At 47.4% G+C, this 21,086-nt stretch overlaps 1 protein-coding gene across 3 annotated transcripts in view; it reads left to right on the plus strand.

The window, feature by feature from the left end:
- Positions 1-21,086, plus strand: part of garnl3 (GTPase activating Rap/RanGAP domain like 3) — a 457,411-nt gene that overhangs the window by 326,477 nt on the left and 109,848 nt on the right. For all 3 annotated transcript variants that reach the window (XM_059993840.1, XM_059993839.1, XM_059993841.1), the window contains exon 12: positions 14,492-14,600. In XM_059993840.1, coding sequence (XP_059849823.1) covers positions 14,492-14,600 — 109 coding nt within the window. The remainder of the gene's footprint in view (positions 1-14,491; positions 14,601-21,086) is intronic.

Genomic DNA, 21,086 nt, shown 5'->3' on the forward strand with positions numbered 1-21,086 from the left:
ATGTAAATAATTTCATATAAATAAATCATATGAGTTGTAGAGTCCTTGAAAGTGAGTCCATAGTTTGTAGAATCAGTTCAGAATCGCAGTGAGTGAAGTTATTTTCTCTGGTTCAGGAGCCTGATGGTGAAGAGTAATAACTATTCCTGAGCCTAGTCTACTTGAACCTAGTTCCCGAACCTGAGCCTGCACTGCTCCCTGTTACTATTGATGGTGAGGGCAGGGATTTAGTGAAAACTTACAAGCACCTAAGGGTGTACCTGGATGACAGACGAGTGGAGCTCAAGCACAGAGGATGTGTACAAGAAGCGTCAGGGTCACCTCTACTTTCTGAGGAGACTGAGGTCCTTTGGAGTGTGCAGGCCTCTCCTTCACGTGCTCTACCAGTCTGTTGTTGCTGGTACAGTCTTCTAAGCAGTGCTGAGCTGGGGCAATGACATCAACACAGGTGGTGCCAACAGGCTCAATAAACTGATCAGAATGGCTGGCTCTGTTACAGGAGCCAAACTGGGCACACTGGAGGCTGTGGTAGAACAAGGGTCCCTACAGAAAATCCTGGCAATTCTGGACAATGTTTCCCACCCTCTGCATGCCACCTTGGCTCAACAGAGGAGCACTTTTAATAATAGACTAAAGTAACTGTGCTGTTCCAAAGAGCGCTGTGTGAGGCATTCTTACCCTCAGCCATTAGGCTCTATAAAGAGTTAACCTGTAGCCGGGGAAGTGATGACCCCCTCTTGTTAGATTGTTTGAGGTAACTTACTTTTTATTTCTTCTACTTCTTTTCTAATGTTTATATCTGTGCACTTGTAATGCTACTGTGACACTAGTTTCTTTTGGGATCAATAAAGTATTCATGTAGTGGTATTGGCCCTAAGGCTCCTATACCTCCTACCCGACGGTAGCGATGAGAAGAGAGCACAACCTGGATAGTGGGGGACATTTCACTGTATGCTACGATGCACATGTGACAAATAAAGATAGTGTCTCTTGAGAAATAGTTTCACAGTCCCATTATGCTGGATTTATCACAATAACAAATTTAATCTCCCCAGCTGCTGTGGCAGGGCGGCACGGTAACGTAGAAGGTAGCATAATGCTTTACCACGCCAGCGACCAGGGTTCAGTTCCACTGCTCTCTCTAAGTATGTTCTCCCTGTGACCATGTGGGTTTCCTCTGGGTGCTCCAGTTTCCTCCCACATTCCAAAGATGTGGCTGTTAGTAGGTTGATTGTTTGGGTGTAATTGGGTGCCATGGGCTCGTCAAATTGGAAGGGCCTGTTACCGTGCTATAAATCTAAGTAAAAACTGTCTGCCCCTAGCCCTGCAAATGAGATCTAGGAAACGTCCTAAAAGTTACTGAGCAACACACGTAAAATGCAAGCAGACTGTGGTGAACTACATATACCTGTCTGGACACGCCCCCTGCTGACTGCTCCTGTGGCTCCTCCCACAGACCCCGGTATAAAGGCGATCAAGGCCTGGGCTCGGCCTCTCAGTCTCCAGGATGTAGTATGGTGGTCACTCACTGCTTGTTCCTTCTTCCAGTCAATAAAAGCCGATATCTCGCCTTCACGTCTCATAGTGAGTTGTTGATGGTGCATCACAGACTTTTTCCACTGAGATTGAGTGAGGCTACAACGAGGGGTCATGGATTAAGGGTGAAAGTTGAAATATTTTAAGGGGAACCTGAGGGTGAACTTCTTCACTCAGAAGGTGGAGAGAGCGTGGAACAGCTGCTAGCAGAACTAGTGGATTTGATTTCAATATTTAAGAGTAATTTGCATTCAGTCCTGCTGAAGGGTCTTGGCTTGAAATGGAGACTGTTTATTCATTTGCCTAGATCCTCCCTGACCTGCTGTGTCCCTGCAGCACTTTGTGAGTGTTGCTCTGGATTCAGCGTCTGCACAACCTCTTGCATTTTAGAGAAGATTCTGAGACGGTTTCTGAGAAAAATTTCCCTTAGTTGCATTGAATACCATGAAATGAATCAAATTTTTAAAAATGTATTTTCTCTTCACTAACTGCAAAGTTAAAACAATTGTGCTCCTTAGGCTTCCTGTGGCAAGACGCTGCCCACATGTTCTGTTCAGCAGAATAACAGGGATGCATTCACCGTAAACTGTCGAGTTAGTGGGTGCCAGGGGAAAGGAATAAGGAATGAGATTTGATGAAATGAGATAAGGCATAGATTGTATCCTTTTACATTGTTTAATTCACAAATTAGGCAAATGAAATAAAGTAAAAAAAAACAATTTCTGAAAGCCCTAAGAGACAAATTAAGTCTGATTATTGTTCAGCAGTTTAGTCTTCCTCTGTGTTTCACTAATTACTTTGCACTTTTCACAACTGGCAGTGCTTTGGCAAGTGGCAGTCTTACTCTTAGTCTCTTTTCCTTCGCTACATCGACGACTGCATTGGTGCTGTCTCCTGCACGCATGCTGAACTCGTTGGCTTCATTAACTTTGCCTCCAACTTTCACCCTGCCCTCAAATTTACCTGGTCCATTTCCGACACCTCCCTCCCCTTTCATGATCTTTCTGTCTCCATCTCTGGAGACGGCTTATCTACTGATATCTACTATAAGCCTACAGACTCTCACAGCTACCTGGACTATTCCTCTTCCCACCCTGTCTCTTGCAAAATTGCCATCCCTCCTTCTCTGCCTCATCTGTTCTCAGGATGAGGCTTTTCATTCCAGGACAGAGGAGATGTCTTCCTTTTTTAAACAAAGGGGCTTCCCTTCTTCCACCATCAACTCTGCTCTCAAACACATCTCTCCCATTTCACACACATCTGCCCTCACCCCATCCACCTGCTACCCCACTCGGGAAAGGGTTCCCCTTGTCCTCACCTACCACCCCACCAGTCTCTGGGTCCAACATATAATTCTCCGTAACTTCCACCACCTCCAACGGGATCCCACTATCAAACACATCTTTCCCTCCCCCACTCTTTCTGCTTTCCGCAGAGATCGCTCCCTACGTGACTCCCTTGTCCATTCATCCCCCTCATCCCTTCCCATCAATCTTCCTCCTGGCACTTATCCTTGTAAGCGGAACAAGTGCTAACCTGCCCTTACACTTCCTCCCTCACCACCATTCAGGACCCCAGACAGTCCTTCCAGGTGAGGCGACACTTCACCTGTGAGTCGGCTGGTGTGGTATACTGCGTCCTGTGCTCCCGGTGTGGCCTTTTATATATTGGTGAGACCTGACGCAGACTGAGAGACCGTTTCACTGAACACCTACGCTCAGTCTGCCAGAGAAAGCAGGATCTCCCAGTGGCCACACATTTTAATTCCATGTCCCATTCCCATTCTGATATGCCTATCCATGGCCTCCTCTACTGTCAAGATGAAGCCACACTCAGGTTGGAGGAACAACACCTTATATACCGGCTGGGTAGCCTCCAACCTGATAGCATGAACATTGACTTCTCTAACTTCCGTTAATGCCCCTCCTTCCTTTCTTACCCCATCCCTTATTTATTTATTTCCCCCTTCCCCCTTTTTCTCTCTTTCTCTGCCCCTCTCACAATCACTCTTTGCCTGTTCTCCATCTCCCTCTGGTGCTCCCCTCCCCCTTTCTTTCTCCCTGGGCCTCCCATCCCATGATCCTTTCCCTTCTCCAGCTCTGTATCCCTTTTGTGAATCTTCTTTCCAGCTCTTAGCTTCACCCCACCCCCTCCTGTCTTCTCCTATCATTTCAGATTTCTCCCTCCCCCTCCTACTTTCAAATCTCTTACTATCTTTCCTTTCAGTTAGTCCTGACGAAAGGTCTCGGCCCGAAATGTCGACAGTGCTTCTCCCTATAGACGCTGCCTGGCCTGCAGTGTTCCACCGGCATTTTGTGTGTGTTGTTTGAATTTCCAGCATCTGCAGATTTCCTCGTGTTTGCTTAGTCTTACTTCCATTATGTCACACTTGGATCATTAAGGACTTCCAGTAAAAGACATGGGAATGCTGATTGGAATGGATGCTGGTAAGCGTGGAATCGGAAACCTGTTGATCCAGTGCTGCTGATCATCAGTGGAAAGGGTGAGCAGCTTCTGGCTCTGAAGATCTAACAACACAAAGAAGTCATGACAGTGGCTATACCTCATTGGGAGTCTTATGTCACCAAAGACTCTTGCAAATCTCTTCGGATGTACCGTGGAGTGCCAGCTAGTTGGTTGTGTTGCTGTCAGGTACGGAGGGGCCACTGCACAGGAATGGAAAAAGCTGCAGGAAGTTGAGAATTCAGCCAGCTCCATCATGGGCACAGCCATCCTCAGAATCAAGGGCACCTTCTAAAGGTGGCATCCATCACGCAGGACATGCCGTCTTCTTATTGCTACCATCAGGAAGGAGGTACAGGAACTTGAAGACCTCCCCTCCACAGCCGCTAATATAATATTGCCCCAACTCCACACTTCCCGCTTCTAATTCTATCAAATTCCATCATCTTCGACCCTTTGTCGCTTCCAGCTATCACCTCCCAGCTTCCGACATAATTTCCACTCTCCCACCCTCATTGGCCTGTCACCTCCCCCTTCCCTCTTACTACACCCCTTCCCTTCCCCTCTTTCTACTGTTGTTCTCAGCACGGCAGTGTTCCAGTTGGAGTGATGTTTTACAGTGCCATCGATTGCACTTGCAACCGGGATTTATTTCCCCCCACTGTATGCAAGAAGTTTGTATGATCGAGTGGGTTTCCTCCTTTTGCTGTGGTTTCCCCCCACATTCCAAAGACGAATGGGTCATAGGCATACTATGTTGGTGCTGGAAGTGTGGCGATTCTCGTGAGCTGCCCCCAGCACATCCTCGGACAACTGTTGCTCATTGACGCAAAAACCCGCCCACTTCACTGTACGTTTCGATGTACATGTGACAATTAAAGTTTTTCTTTATCTTCTCTGTATCATTCAGTCCAATGAAGGGTCTCACCTCAATTTGTCAACTGTTAACCTCCCTCCACAGGTGCTGCCTCGGTTCTGAGTTTGCTGTTTTGTGTGTTGATCCAAATTCCGACATCTTTGGTCCCTTGTGGCAACAGCCGCTGAAGGTTGTTCTCTCCCACAGCAGCGCCAGATGTGAGGAATTGGTTTCGACCACCGTCAGGCTTAGTCAGTGGCAGTTTGTCGGAGGCGTGGCATGGTTTACACGCTGTTCTGACTTCCTTTGGTCTGATGTAGCGTTTAGTTTAAAACAAACCAATGCCACCGAGAGAACTGACGCTGCGCGACGCCCTTCCAAACAACTGAGTTCCAGGTGGAAAGAAGTACATTCGCTCCATTATTACGAAACCGGCAAAGACAAACAATCTTACAGTGATATTAGAAACAAATGAAACTATATTAGGGATACAGCAGAATTAAGAGTAATTAGCACTCAAGTAAGCATAATTAAGTGCTTAACAAAGAAAAATGCCATCCCTGTCCCTGGTTGGTTACCTCTAACTAAAGTAAAACTAACTAAGATAAAGCGAAAATAGGTAACTATACTCATTTGCTTCTACCATGCCCTGACCCACGTGACAGATTACCGTGACCCTGAATAACCTCGCAACACAAAATACAACCCAGACAGACGGAAAATAGATGCGTGGCTCCTACACGTGTGAAGGAAACAGGTGACTCAACAAGGGGGTGAGCAAGTGCGCGTCCCTGGTACCGGGGATGGTCTGGCGCTCTGCCTACGTCCAGGCTCTACAGAGCAGCAGCTCCAACGCAGACACTGATCTACTGGAGACGGGAAGTCTGCTGCTTTTGGCAACCCTTCATTGTTATAAGACTTTACCCTTTATAAAACAAAATGCATGCGATCAGTTCATCGCAAGAAGCAATGAGACAGGATTCTGGCGTTGTAGTTGTAGACATCATGTACTATTTGTCACCATGCAGACTCATGCATGAACTTCGGCCCCTAATATGTTCAATACAGAAAGAACCAAACAGGTGGCCTTGTACATTCATGATTCCAGAGTATACATGAAATTTTTTGGGCAATTATTGAAGGTGGGTTATGTTCTACCTCTTGCTGCCTTCCCTCCACCCCTTCAGAGACTTAAACATGAAAATCCAAGATGTCACTACACTTTGGTACTGAGGGAGCCCCTTGCTAACTTTACCCACCTCCTTTGCCTTCTTCGGAAGTCCATTTGGACAGGGAGTGATTTGTTTCCACTCCAGTTCTGTTCGATCTGACATGACTCCATTCAGGACATCTTCAAAAGGTGATGCCTTAAAAAGGAAATCCCTTTTCTCATTGCTACCATCAATGAAAACACACATTCAGCATTTTAGGAGCAGCTTCTGACTCTCGGTGATCAGATTTCTGAATGGTCCATGAATCCATCGCCTCACTAATCTCACAAACACAAGAAAGTCTGCAGATGCCGGAAATCCAAAGCTAAACACGCAAAATGCAGGAGGGACTCAGCCTCTACTGAGAAGTGTAAACAGTTGACGTTTTGGGCCGAGACCCTTCATCAGGACTGGAAAATAAGATGAAAGGCCAGGAAGTCAGGTCACTATTTTGCTCTTTTTGCACAACTTGTTTATTTCGTTATATTTCTTATTGTAACTTAGACTATTTTTCATGTATTGCACTGTACAGCTGCCACAAAACAAGTTTCACGACATATGCCAGTGATATTAAACCTGAATCAGAGTCAAGTTTAATATCACCAGCACGCTGCTTATTGTGAAATATGTTGTTTTGTGGCAGCAGCTCAGTGCAATACATAAATTACAATAAATTGCAAAGAACTATAAATTACAGTCAGAAATATATATGAAAAAATCTTGTAGACCTCTATCAAGTCCCCTCTCATTCTTCTACGCTTCAAAGAGAAAAGTCCCAGCTCTGCTAACCTTGCTTCATATGACTTGTTCTCCAATCCAGGCAACATCCTGGTAAATCTCCTCTGTACCCTCTCCATAGCTTCCACATCCTTCCTATAATGAGGTGACCAGAATTGAACACAATACTCTAAGTGCGGTCTCACCAGAGATTTGTAGAGTTGCAACATGACCTCTCTACTCTTGAACTCAATCCCCCTGTTAATGAAGCCTAGCAGCCCATAGCATTCCCTTTGCTTTTACTGCCCCCCCCACCATCAATATGATTAGTTATCATAATAAACATAGTAAACACACAGAACAGAATACACGGCTCCTATTACCCAGTGCTTTAGCCTAGAGGTCAGCCTAACACTTTATGTTTCAGCAGTCTGGGTTCAATTCCTGCCTCTGTCTGTGAGGAGTTTGTACTTTCTCCTCGTGACCACAAGAGTTTCATCTGGGTGATCTGGTTTGCTCCCATGTTCCGAAGATGTACAGTATGGGTGAGAATTAGTGAGCCACTGGAAGTGTGGTGGTATTTGTGGGTTGGTCGCTGACATTAATGACACATTTCATTGTGTGTTTCAATGTGTATGTGATACATAAAGCTAATCTTAGAATATCTTTAAATGGGTGGCTGATGGTCACCACAGACTCAATGGGCTGAAAGGCCCGTTTCTGAATTGTATGAATTCTACGACTGTTGTATAAACAGTAGTTGAGATGTGAACTATAGATTACATTGGGAAATAGAAAAGGCGTGTCAAAAGGGCAATGTTATAATTGTTGTGGGAGATTTTAACCTGTATGTAGGTTTGGAAAACCGGCCTGTTAATAGATCTCAAGGGAGTGAATTTGTTGGATGTCGACGAGATGGCTTTTTAGAGCTGTTTGTCGTTGAGCCTACTATGGGATCAGCTATACTGGAATGGTTGTAATGCAATGAACCAGAGGCAATTAGGGAGCTTGAGGTAAAGGCAACCTTAGGATACAGTCATCATAATATGATTTCCTGATGAACCTGTTAGAATTCTTTGAGGAGATTACATGTAGGATGGATAAAGTGGATGCAGTGGATGTTGTATATTTGGATTTTCAGAAGGCCTTTGACAAGGTGCCACACATGAGGCTGCTAAACAAGGTAAGAACCCACAGTATTACAGGAAAATTACTAATATGGTTAGAGCATTGGCTGGTTGGTAGTAGGCAGAGAGTGGGAATAAAAGGATCCTTTTCTAGTTGGCTGCCAGTGACTGGTGATGTTCCGCAGTGGTCGGTGTTGGGGCCACTTTTTATGCTGTAAATCAATAATTTAGATGATGGAATAGATGGCTTTGTTGCCAACTTTGCAGATGACATAAGACTGGTGAAGGGCCAGGTAGTGTCGAGGAAACAGGTGGAATGCAGAAGGGCTAAGATAGATTAGGCAAGAACGAGACAAATGAATTGGAAAATGCATGGTCATGCACTTTGGTAGCAGAAATAAATGTGCAGACTATTTTCTAAATGGGGAGAAAATCCACAAGTCTGAGATGCAAAGGGACTTAGGAGTCCTTGTGCAGAACACCCTAAAGGTTAACTTGCAGGTTGAGTCAGTGGTGAGGAAGGCAAATGCAATGATAGCATTCATTTCAAGAGGTCTAGAATACAAGAGCAGGGATGTGATGCTGAAGCTTTATAAGGCACTGGTGAGGCCCCATCCTGAGTATTGTGAACAGATTTGAGCTCCTTATTTAAGAAAAGATGTGCTGGCATTGAAGAGGGTTCAGAGGAGGTTCACAAGGATGATTTCAGGAATGAAATGGTTATCATACGAAGAACGTTTGATTGTTCTGGGTTTGTACTTGCTGATATTCAGAAGGATGAGGGAGGATCTCATTGAAACCTTTCGAATGTCAAAAGGAATAGACAGAGTAGATGTGGAAATGGTGTTTCCCATGGTGGGGGAGTCTAGGACAAGAGGGCACAGCCTCAGGATAGGGGGCATCCATTTAAAACAGAGATGCGGAGAAATTACTTTAGCCAGAGGGTGGTGAATTTGTGGAATTTGTTACCACCTGCAACAGTGGAGGCCGGGTCGTTGGGTGTATTTAAGGTGGAGTTTAATACGTTATTGATTGGTCATGGTGTTAAAGGTCATGAGGAGAAGGCCGGGGAATGGGACTGAGGAGCGGCAAAAAAAGAGGATTAGCCAGGATTGAATGGTGGAGCAGATTCGATGGGCCAAATGGCCTAATTCTGCTCCAATGTCTTAAGGTTTTATGGACCTTATGACTGAGAAACATAGAAAACCTACAGCACAATACAGGCCCTTCAGCCCACAGTGCTGTGCCGAACATGTACTTACTTTCGAAATTACCTCGGGTTACCCATAGCCCTCTATTTTGCTGAGCTCCATATACCTGTCCAGGAGTCTCTTAAAAGACCCTATCATATCCACCTCTACCACCATTGCCGGCAGCCCATTCCACGCACTCACCACTCTCTGTGTAAAAATCTTACCCCTGACATCTCCTCCGTACCTACTCCCCAGCACCTTAAAACTGTATCCTTTTGTGCTAGCCATTTCAGCCCCGGGAAAAAGCCTCTGACCAGCCACATGATCAATGCCTTTCATCATCTTATACACTTCTATCTGGTCATCTCTCATCCTCTGTTGCTCCAAGGAGAAAAGGCTGAGTTCACTCAACCTGTTTTCATAAGGCATGCTCCCCTTATTTACACCCTTGTAAATCTCCTCTGCAGCCTTTCTATGGTTTCCACCTTTTTTTTTCTTTTTAAAGGACATCTATATCTTATTTTCTGATATTTGGCTTTTGGCCAGAGCTGCGAGATGGCTCTTTGGAAGTTATCATAACATTAATTGAAAACACGGTGAACTTCAGACCCATATCTTCGTAAATCGATTGCATGGGACATTTTATCTGTTGCTGCACTGTGCCTCAAATTTAATATTTAGAACCTAAGGTTTTTCAACTGAAGATCCACTCAAGTTCAATTTAAATGTTGATAATTAATTATACTACTTTTCCTTGGCATCCTTTTTTTAAATTTCGGATATGAGCAACTGGGAAGAATACCATAAAAGATAGGAAGGAATTTAATTCTGCTTCAGATCAGAACTTCCATTGAAAATTCTTTACTCAAGTTCAAGGTTATTGTCGTTAATCATACATATGTATACAGCTAAACAAAACGTCGTTCTTCTGGGGCCAAGATGCAAAGCACAGCACATGCAGTCACAAAATAATATCAGCACAAGTCCCTGAGTGACATGGCCTGGAGATTGGCAGGTTGACAGAACGTGCGAGGTGTATGTTTATGTAAGATGGTATAGTGTCACTGGCACTATTATAACAAAACAAACAGTCATATGAATGTGTGAAACAGCAGCAATTAAAGATGAAAAATGACCAATGCAGGATGAGGATGTGTCTGTGAGTTGGGGAGTGGAGGGGTGGGCAACATAGTATTCAGACAGGGTGTACTTGTGTACAAAGTTGGCAGGGTGGAGATGCATCTCTACCAAAGGAGATATAAAGTGCTCCTTCACTCCACTAGCCTGCAGGTCACCCTTGGGCAAGGTGTAGCACTTGCTTAGCCCCCTGATTACGTAAGGCCATGGTATCATGGTCGTATGAGCAGCTGGTGCCTATCACAAGTCCTGGTTGTGTGACCACTGACACCAGGCAGAGAATCTCTGAAGAGCGTTGATAATGGCTGGGGTCACCCGTCTTGTAAAGACACTGCTCTAGAAGAAGGCAAAGGCCTCCATAGAAAAATTTGTCAAGAACAATCATGGTCATGGAAAGACCATATCACCCATGTCATACGACACAGCACAGAATGTATGACAACCATGTGTGCTGGGTAGCAGCAGGATGTTAAGAAGTCTACCAGCCTGGAGGATGAAGCTGGTCCCTAGCCTGACAGTTCTGGTTCATATGATGAGGTACCTTCTGCCTGATGGCAGGAAGTCAAAGGGGTTGTGGGAAGGATGTCCGTTTTTAACTCACATGACGACGTGTCAAGATTCATGAATGTATCACTGATACATTCAGTAATACCCATTTCTCATTCATTTCGTTTTTATGTTATTATCAAAGTATGTTTGCAGAATACAACTCTGAGATTCGCCTTCTCCAGATACCCACGAAGTACAGAAAAACCACTAAAGGAAAATGAAACAAAATTCACAAACCCCAAATCCCAACCCCTGCCTTGCACAAAAGCTAACAGATCTCCCACTCAGAGGAGGTAAAACGTGAAACCCCTAATAACAAAACCTCTCCCACGCAAAAAAAACAGCGATAATAACATCAAACCAGCAACCCCCCTCTCTCACACACAGAAACCGAACAGATCACTCAGATGGAAAAATACCAACAAGAACATCAGCCCAAAAAAGTAACATATCACCCACCTGCCAATTGCCAACAAGAAAGAAAACACAGCCAAACTGAAGGGGACCCATGTAAACTACAGTCCACACCAATAATCATAGAAGTCTCAGAATTTCAAAAACATCCTCAGTCAGCGCCGAGGGGAAAGACGGCTCAAACTGAGGTCTTCCGTGGGGAGTGACTGCTAAGCTGCGGCCTCCCAATCCCTAGCCGGATGTGGCCTTCCGTGAAGAACGACTGCTGACCTGGCCTCCTCTGCATTCGCCTCGACGCTTCGATCGCAGCCCCACGCCCCTTCTCTGGTCTCCGGCTCAAGACAATTCATGCTCACGGTCCTCTCCTGGAAGCTTCTTGGCGACAGCAGAGTGCTAGATCACTCGATCGAACTCCAGACTGTATGTCACAGGCTCCAACCGTTTCCGAAACACTATCAAGATAAGAAGAATAAGTAGAAGGTGTAGTAAAAGTGAAATAATTTATTAAATAATTAATTAATCTATAAGATTTCACCCAAAGAATCGTCGTTTACTGGTGCCACCTTGACTGCGAGATATTCCGGTCACAATTTATTTGAATGATGTATCATGGCACATTGCTTTTAAGGCACCAAATTATTGCTTGATCCATTTAGTGTTCTCCATCCAAGGCAACATCTGGTTTCCTTTATTCAGACGCTAAGGGAATATAACGGTTCAAATTTGTACGAATGACACTCAGTGGCCACTTTATTAGGTACAGCTGTGCACCGGCTCGTTAATGCGAATGGCTAATCGGCCAATCATGTGGCTGCAACTGAATGCATAAAAACATGCAGACACAGTCAAGAGGTTCTGCCATTGTTCAAGGAAAACATCAGAACGGGGGAAGAAATGTGATCTAAGTGACTTTGACCATGGTTGGTTGCTGCTGAACAGGTTGGTTTGAGTCTCTCAGAATCTGCTGATTTCCTGGGATTTTCACAGACAACAGTCCCTGGAAAAACAAACAAACGAAACCATGCAGTGAGTGGCAGTTCGGTGGGCAAAAGTGCCTTGTTAATGAGAGAGGCCAGAGGGCAATGACCAGATTGGTTCCAGGTGACAGGAAGGCAACAGTAACTCAAATAACCTCGTGTTACAACAGTGGTGTGCAGAAGAGCATCTCTGAATACACGACACGTCAAAGCTTGAAGTAGTTGGGATACAGCAGCAGAAGACCATGAATGTACACTCAGTGGCCACTTTATTAGGTACAGGAGGCACCTAATAAGTGGCCGCTGACTATAGTTATGCCTTGAAATTCATTCCTCTCGTGGCGATATATTCTTCCTTCAAATACTAAATCTGTTGTCTAAATTCTAAAGGGGTAGTGCTCATCATTTAACATTACCAACGAGGATGCGTTTCTTTGCTTTCAGTTACTGTTTTTGTTCCTTTCCCGAGAATGCCTCTGACTTTTTCTGCCCTCGCTTGTGATCATTACCAATTCATATCTGACCTTCTGTGCTTGTGCACCGTTGTCAGACATTTCCCTTCTCATTATTTTTTGCCTGCAAACTGACGGCATCAACGCAAACGAACTTCTGCGGCATAGATGTGCAGAAAATAGCTGACAGTTTCGCTTCCTGCCTCAAACCATCTCCAGTAAGGTCATTAGGCTTCTAACCATGCTGGAGAATTTGAAGAGAGATATCTCTGCTCGGTGGAATTCCTTTACGCTTAGCTATTTTCAGTATATTTTCAATCAACATGTCAATCCCTTTGCTAAAGTTGGAGGCATTTGAAAGGTCAGCTCGGCTTTTCGATGACAATTTATTCTTGTTATTTCTGTTTTCCACGGAAGAACTTATTGTTTTATTAAGTTTTATTTCTTGAGTCAACAGCTTCCCTTCTTCCTGTATGTTAATAATATTTCATATTCCAGAGTTCTGTGCTGAGAACCAGGGTAGAGTTGCCAGCTTTAGGATATGATATTAAACCTGCTGGTTTAGGTGGGTAGGGGAAAGGTGGATGTCGAAGTTTATGTATTTATTTATTTATCGAGATGCGGCGTGAAACAGGCCCTTCCGCCCTTTCGAGCTGCACCACCCCACAATCCCTGATTTAATCCTCACCTAATCACAGGACAATTTACAAGGACCTATTAACCTTCCAACTGATATGTCTTTGGACTGCGGGAGGAAACTGGAGCAGCTGGAGGAAACCCATGCAGTCGTGGGGAGAAAGTCCAAACTCCTTACAGACAGCAGTGGGAGCTGGACCCAGCTCGGGGTCGCCTTTACTGTAAAGCGTTGTGCTAACCTCCATGCTACCGTGCCACCCCATGTATGTGAATTATAGTCCCTCCCTCCGTGTATGATTATTGCAATTTAATTTAACTAATTAAATAAACCTAGAACAAAAAGAAGCAAAGTATCAGGGACCATGGAGACCACTTGACCCACATGGGTTGAAGTTCACCATTCTCAACTGGCTGGTGGCGTAGTGGCATCAGCTCTGGACTTTGGGGCGAGGTCCACAAAAGGGAAGACCCATGTGTGTTGTCCATGGCAATGTTAATCCCAGAAGGAAGATAGGAGAGTTGGCTTATGGTTCCAGCCTTTCTGACCATTCAGAAGGTGGTGGGGCTTCTGTTGGATAGAACAAATGGACGTCTTTAAAGGAGAGATAATGCTGAGGAGGTTTTACAAGGCATTGGTCAGATCATATAGAATATTGTGAGCAGTTTTTGGTCCCTTATCTGAGAAAGGATATGTTGGCATTGGACAGGGTCCAAAGGAGGTTCACGAGAATGATCCCAGAGTGAGGAATGGTTGATGTATGAGGAACGTTTGAAGGCTCTGGTCCTGCACTCGCTGGGGGGCAGGGGTCTCATTGAAACCTAACAAATATTGGAAGGTCTAGATAGAGTGGACTTGGAGGGGATGTTTCCTATAGAGGGGGAGTCTAGGACCTGAGGACACAGCTTCAGACTACAAGAACAAAGATGAGGAGATGTTTCTTTAGCCAGAGGGTGGTGAATCTGTGAAATTTACAGCTGTGAAGACCAAATCATTGAGTATATTTAAAGTAAAGGTTGATAGGTTCTTGATTAGTGAGTGCATCAAGGATTACAGGGAGAAGGCAGGAGAATGGGGTTGATTGGGATAATGATGGAATGACGGAGCAGCCTCACTGGGCCAAATGGCCTGATTCTACTCCTTACTATCTTATGCTGATTCCTTCATCACTGGCTGTACGGCAGTAGATATAAACTCACATCAGTTCTGAATCTTTGCTTTTCAGGTGGAGAGGAAACGACACATTGGGAACGACATTGTAACCATAGTGTTCCAAGAAGGAGAGGACTCATCGCCATCTTTCAAACCTTCTATGATCCGATCGCACTTCACACGTATCCTCTTCTCTTATACTAAGGATGAAAACCTTTGGTCTAAAGACGTGTGCCTCATTTAGATTATTCTTTTTCATTTTGAACACCTTCCACAATTCCAATACCTTCCTGGTATTGAAGACAACCCTGATGCTCTGCAAAGAGCTTAGTCCATGCTGTTACCTTGTACCAGTACTGGAGCTTTGAGCAAGGTGGCTGAAGATCTGTGGGCTGGTTTCCAATCCCTCAGTCTGTTCCCATGGGCAATGGCAGACTGGCCTGTTACAATTTCACTGGGATAAGGCAAGTTCTGCAGCTGCAGTGTCTGCTCACGAATGGACAAGACTGGAGATCTTTGTTCAGTGGGAGTAGCGTTGTGTTAGGATGTGGTTGCAACCCTTCTAATGTTTTCCTCCAGAGTAACACACACAAAAAAGCTGGAGGAACTCAGCAGGTCAGGCAGCATCTATAGAGGGGAAACAGTTGGCTTTTTTGGGTCTAGACCCTTCATCAGGACTGGAGAGGAAGGATGTGAAGGGTGTGGACCCCCTCTCAGCTCTTCTCTTTTTCTTACCTATCACCACCTATTGGTGTCCCTCCTCCTTTCCTTTCCATGGTTCACTCTCCTCTCCTTTAAGACTCCTTCTCCTCCAGCCCTTTACCTCTTCCACCTTTCACCTGCTAGCTTCTCACTTCATTCTTGCTCCCCCACCCACCTAGCTTCACCTATCACCTTCTAACTTGTACCAATTCCTCTCCCCACCTTCCTTTCCAGTCCTGATGAAGGGTCTCAGCCCGACGTGCTGACTCTTTATTCCTCTCCATCATTGCTACTCAACATGCTGAATTCCTCCAGCAGTTCGTATGTGTCACTGTGGATTTCCGGCAGTTTGTATGTGTTGTTCTGGATTTCCAGCAGTTTGTATGTGTTGCTCTGGATTTCCAGCAGTTTGTATGTGTTACTCTGGATTTCCAGCAGTTTGTATGTGTTATTCATTATTTCCAGCAGTTTGTATGTGTTATTCTGGATTTCCAGCAGTTTGTATGTGTTGTTCTGGATTTCTAGCAGTTTGTATCTGTTGCTCTGTATTTTCAGCAGTTTGTTTGTGTTACTCTGGATTTCCAGCAGTTTGTATGTGTTATTCATTATTTCCAGCAGTTTGTATGTGTTACTCTGGATTTTTAGCATCTGCTGAATCTCTTGTGTTGATGTTTTCTTTCGTCTTGCTGGTGGAGGTGAGAATGGTGTTTGGGGTAGTGAAGTGAGGTGGTTTTAATAGAGGATCTATTGCAATTGAACAAAGACAAACCATGAGAAAACTTCCTAAGTGTTAGAACCTGTAAATCACTGACAGTTCCTCCAAAACCAGGGGCCTCGACTGTCGAGAAAATGAAATATCCCAAACTTGACCAATTAAGATAATGATGTCTAATTAATTACATTAATCCGTTCTGTCTGCACAATGGTCCCTATCCCTCCATTCTCTGCCCATTCATGTGCCTATGTAAAAGCTTCCCAAAAGCCTCTTGTCATATTCGCCTCCATCACCACCCCTGGCAGTGCATTCAAAACATCAAACACAAAGTGCACTGCAGATGCTGTGCTCAAATAAACACGTACAAACAAGCTGAATGAACTCAGCAGGTCAGGCAGCATCCGTTGAAAGGAGCAGTCAACGTTTCAGGTTGAGACCGAAAGACCTGACAAGTGGTCTCGGCCCAAACCGTTGACTGCTCCTTTCAACGGATGCTGCCTGACCTGCTGAGTTCATTCAGCTTGTTTGTACATGTTTATTCCAAACATCTGCTCCTCTCTGTGTAAAAAATAACCTGCCTCGTACATCTCCTTTGGCCTTTCCCCCTCTCACCTTAAATCAGGGGTTCCCAACCTTTTTTATGACATGGGCCAATACCATTCAGCAAAGTGTCAGTGGACCCGAGGTTGGGAATCCCTACCTTCAATGCATGTTCTCTACTACTTGGCATTTCAATTGTGGGGAAAAGATAAAGCTGTTTACTCTATCTATCCTTTTCATAATCTTCTAAACCAGATCCCAACTGAGCCTCCCCTCTGCACTCCAGGGAAAACAGCCCGAGCTTTCCCAACCTCTCCTTTAGTTAGAATTCTGGTAAACCTCCTCTGACGCCCTCTCCAGAGCCCCCGTATCCTTACCATCACATGACCTCTGATGAGAGTGCGGCTCATGGTGTGAGCTCAAATAGGGGAGCAGGCTGGAAACATCAAAGTTAGTATCCTGAGCTTGAGAAAGTGAATGCTGACGGTCCACAGGACTTACCCCAGGTCCTGAACGCTGACCATCCACAGGACTTACCCCAGGTCCTGAACGCTGACCATCCACAGGACTTACCCCAGGTCCTGAACACTGACCGTCCACAGGACTTACCCCAGGTCCTGAACGCTGACCATCCACAGGACTTACCCCAGGTCCTGAACGCTGACCATCCACAGGACTTAACACAGGTCCTGAACACTGACCATCCACAGGACTTACCCCAGGTCCTGAACACTGACCGTCCACAGGACTTACCCCAGGTCCTGAACGCTGACCATCCACAGGACTTACCCCAGGTCCTGAACGCTGACCATCCACAGGACTTAACACAGGTCCTGAACACTGACCGTCCTCAGGACTTGCCCCAGGTCCTGAACACTGACCGTCCACAGGACTTACCCCAGGTCCTGAACGCTGACCATCCACAGGACTTAACACAGGTCCTGAACACTGACCGTCCTCAGGACTTGCCCCAGGTCCTGAACACTGACCGTCCACAGGACTTACCCCAGGTCCTGAACGCTGACCATCCACAGGACTTACCCCAGGTCCTGAACACTGACCATCCACAGGACTTACCCCAGGTCCTGAACGCTGACCATCCACAGGACTTAACACAGGTCCTGAACACTGACCATCCACAGGACTTACCCCAGGTCCTGAACACTGACCGTCCACAGGACTTACCACAGGTCCTGAACACTGACCATCCACAGGACTTACCACAGGTCCTGAACGCTGACCATCCACAGGACTTAACACAGGTCCTGAACACTGACCATCCACAGGACTTACCCCAGGTCCTGAACACTGACCGTCCACAGGACTTACCCCAGGTCCTGAACGCTGACCGTCCACAGGACTTACCACAGGTCCTGAACGCTGACCATCCACAGGACTTAACACAGGTCCTGAACACTGACCGTCCTCAGGACTTGCCCCAGGTCCTGAACACTGACCGTCCACAGGACTTACCCCAGGTCCTGAACGCTGACCATCCACAGGACTTACCCCAGGTCCTGAACACTGACCATCCACAGGACTTACCCCAGGTCCTGAACGCTGACCATCCACAGGACTTAACACAGGTCCTGAACACTGACCATCCACAGGACTACCCCAGGTCCTGAACGCTGACCATCCACAGGACTTAACACAGGTCCTGAACACTGACCGTCCACAGAACTTACCCCAGGTCCTGAACGCTGACCGTCCTCAGGACTTACCCCAGGTCCTGAACACTGACCATCCACAGGACTTACCCCAGGTCCTGAACACTGACCGTCCTCAGGACTTACCCCAGGTCCTGAACACTGACCGTCCACAGGACTTACCCCAGGTCCTGAACACTGACCGTCCTCAGGACTTACCCCAGGTCCTGAACACTGACCGTCCACAGGACTTACCCCAGGTCCTGAACACTGACCGTCCTCAGGACTTACCCCAGGTCCTGAACACTGACCGTCCACAGGACTTACCCCAGGTCCTGAACACTGACCGTCCACAGGACATACCCCAGGTCCTGAACGCTGACCGTCCACAGGACTTACCCCAGGTCCTGAATGCTGATGGTCCACAGGACTTACCCCGGGTCCTGAACACTGACCGTCCACAGGACTTACCCCAGGTCCTGAACACTGACCATCCACAGGACTTACCCCAGGTGCTGAACACTGACCGTCCACAGGACTTACCCCAGGTCCTGAACACTGACCGTCCACAGGACTTACCCCAGGTGCTGAACACTGACCGTCCACAGGACTTACCCCAGGTCCTGAATGCTGACGGTCCACAGGACTTACCCCAGGTCCTGAACACTGACCGTCCACAGGTCTTACCCCAGGTCCTGAACACTGACCGTCCACAGGACTTACCCCAGGTCCTGAATGCTGACGGTCCACAGGACTTACCCCAGGTCCTGAACACTGACCGTCCACAGGACTTACCCCAGGTCCTGAACACTGACCGTCCACAGGACTTACCCCAGGTCCTGAACGCTGACCATCCACAGGACTTACCCCAGGTCCTGAATGCTGACGGTCCACAGGACTTACCCCAGGTCCTGAATGCTGACGGTCCACAGGACTTACCCCAGGTCCTGAATGCTGACCGTCCACAGGACTTACCCCAGGTCCTGAATGCTGACGGTCCACAGGACTTACCCCAGGTCCTGAACGCTGACCGTCCACAGGACTTACCCCAGGTCCTGAATGCTGACCATCCACAGGACTTACCCCAGGTCCTGAACGCTGACCGTCCACAGGACTTACCCCAGGTCCTGAACGCTGACGGTCCACAGGACTTACCCCAGGTCCTGAACACTGACCATCCACAGGACTTACCCCAGGTCCTGAAAGCTGACCGTCCACAGGACTTACCCCAGGTCCTGAATGCTGACGGTCCACAGGACTTACACCAGGTCCTGAATGCTGACCGTCCTCAGGACTTACCCCAGGTCCTGAATGCTGACCATCCACAGGACTTACCCCAGGTCCTGAACGCTGACCGTCCACAGGACTTACCCCAGGTCCTGAACGCTGACCATCCACAGGACTTACCCCAGGTCCTGAATGCTGACCGTCCTCAGGACTTACCCCAGGTCCTGAACGCTGACCATCCACAGGACATACCCCAGGTCCTGAACACTGACCGTCCACAGGACTTACCCCAGGTCCTGAATGCTGATGGTCCACAGGACTTACCCCGGGTCCTGAACACTGACCGTCCACAGGACTTACCCCAGGTCCTGAACACTGACCGTCCACAGGACTAACCCCAGGTGCTGAACACTGACCGTCCACAGGACTTACCCCAGGTCCTGAACACTGACCGTCCACAGGACTTACCCCAGGTCCTGAACACTGACCGTCCACAGGACTTACCCCAGGTCCTGAATGCTGACGGTCCACAGGACTTACCCCAGGTCCTGAACACTGACCGTCCACAGGTCTTACCCCAGGTCCTGAACACTGACCGTCCACAGGACTTACCCCAGGTCCTGAATGCTGACGGTCCACAGGACTTACCCCAGGTCCTGAACACTGACCGTCCACAGGACTTACCCCAGGTCCTGAACACTGACCGTCCACAGGACTTACCCCAGGTCCTGAACGCTGACCATCCACAGGACTTACCCCAGGTCCTGAATGCTGACGGTCCACAGGACTTACCCCAGGTCCTGAATGCTGACGGTCCACAGGACTTACCCCAGGTCCTGAATGCTGACCGTCCACAGGACTTACCCCAGGTCCTGAATGCTGACGGTCCACAGGACTTACCCCAGGTCCTGAACGCTGACCGTCCACAGGACTTACCCCAGGTCCTGAATGCTGACCGTCCACAGGACTTACCCCAGGTCCTGAACGCTGACCGTCCACAGGACTTACCCCAGGTCCTGAACGCTGACCGTCCACAGGACTTACCCCAGGTCCTGAACGCTGACGGTCCACAGGACTTACCCCAGGTCCTGAACACTGACCATCCACAGGACTTACCCCAGGTCCTGAAAGCTGACCGTCCACAGGACTTACCCCAGGTCCTGAATGCTGGCGGTCCACAGGACTTACCCCAGGTCCTGAATGCTGACCGTCCTCAGGACTTACCCCAGGTCCTGAATGCTGACCATCCACAGGACTTACCCCAGGTCCTGAACGCTGACCGTCCACAGGACTTACCCCAGGTCCTGAACGCTGACCATCCACAGGACTTACCCCAGGTCCTGAACACTGACCATCCACAGGACTTACCCCAGGTCCTGAATGCTGACCATCCACAGGACTTACCCCAGGTCCTGAACACTGACCATCCACAGGACTTACCCCAGGTCCTGAACACTGACCGTCCACAGGACTTACCCCAGGTCCTGAACGCTGACCGTCCACAGGACTTACCCCAGGTCCTGAACGCTGACCGTCCTCAGGACCTACCCCAGGACCTGAACGCTGATCATCCACAGGACTTACCCCAGGTCCTGAACGCTGACCATCCACAGGACTTACCCCAGGTCCTGAACGCTGACCATCCACAGGACTTACCCCAGGTCCTGAACGCTGACCATCCACAGGACTTACCCCAGGTCCTGAACGCTGACCGTCCACAGGACTTACCCCAGGTCCTGAATGCTGACCGTCCACAGGACTTACCCCAGGTCCTGAATGCTGACCGTCCACAGGACTTACCCCAGGTCCTGAACGCTGACCGTCCACAGGACTTA

The sequence above is a fragment of the Hypanus sabinus genome, chromosome 18 (assembly GCF_030144855.1).
Source record: "Hypanus sabinus isolate sHypSab1 chromosome 18, sHypSab1.hap1, whole genome shotgun sequence".
NCBI classification, from domain to species: Eukaryota; Metazoa; Chordata; class Chondrichthyes; order Myliobatiformes; family Dasyatidae; genus Hypanus; species Hypanus sabinus.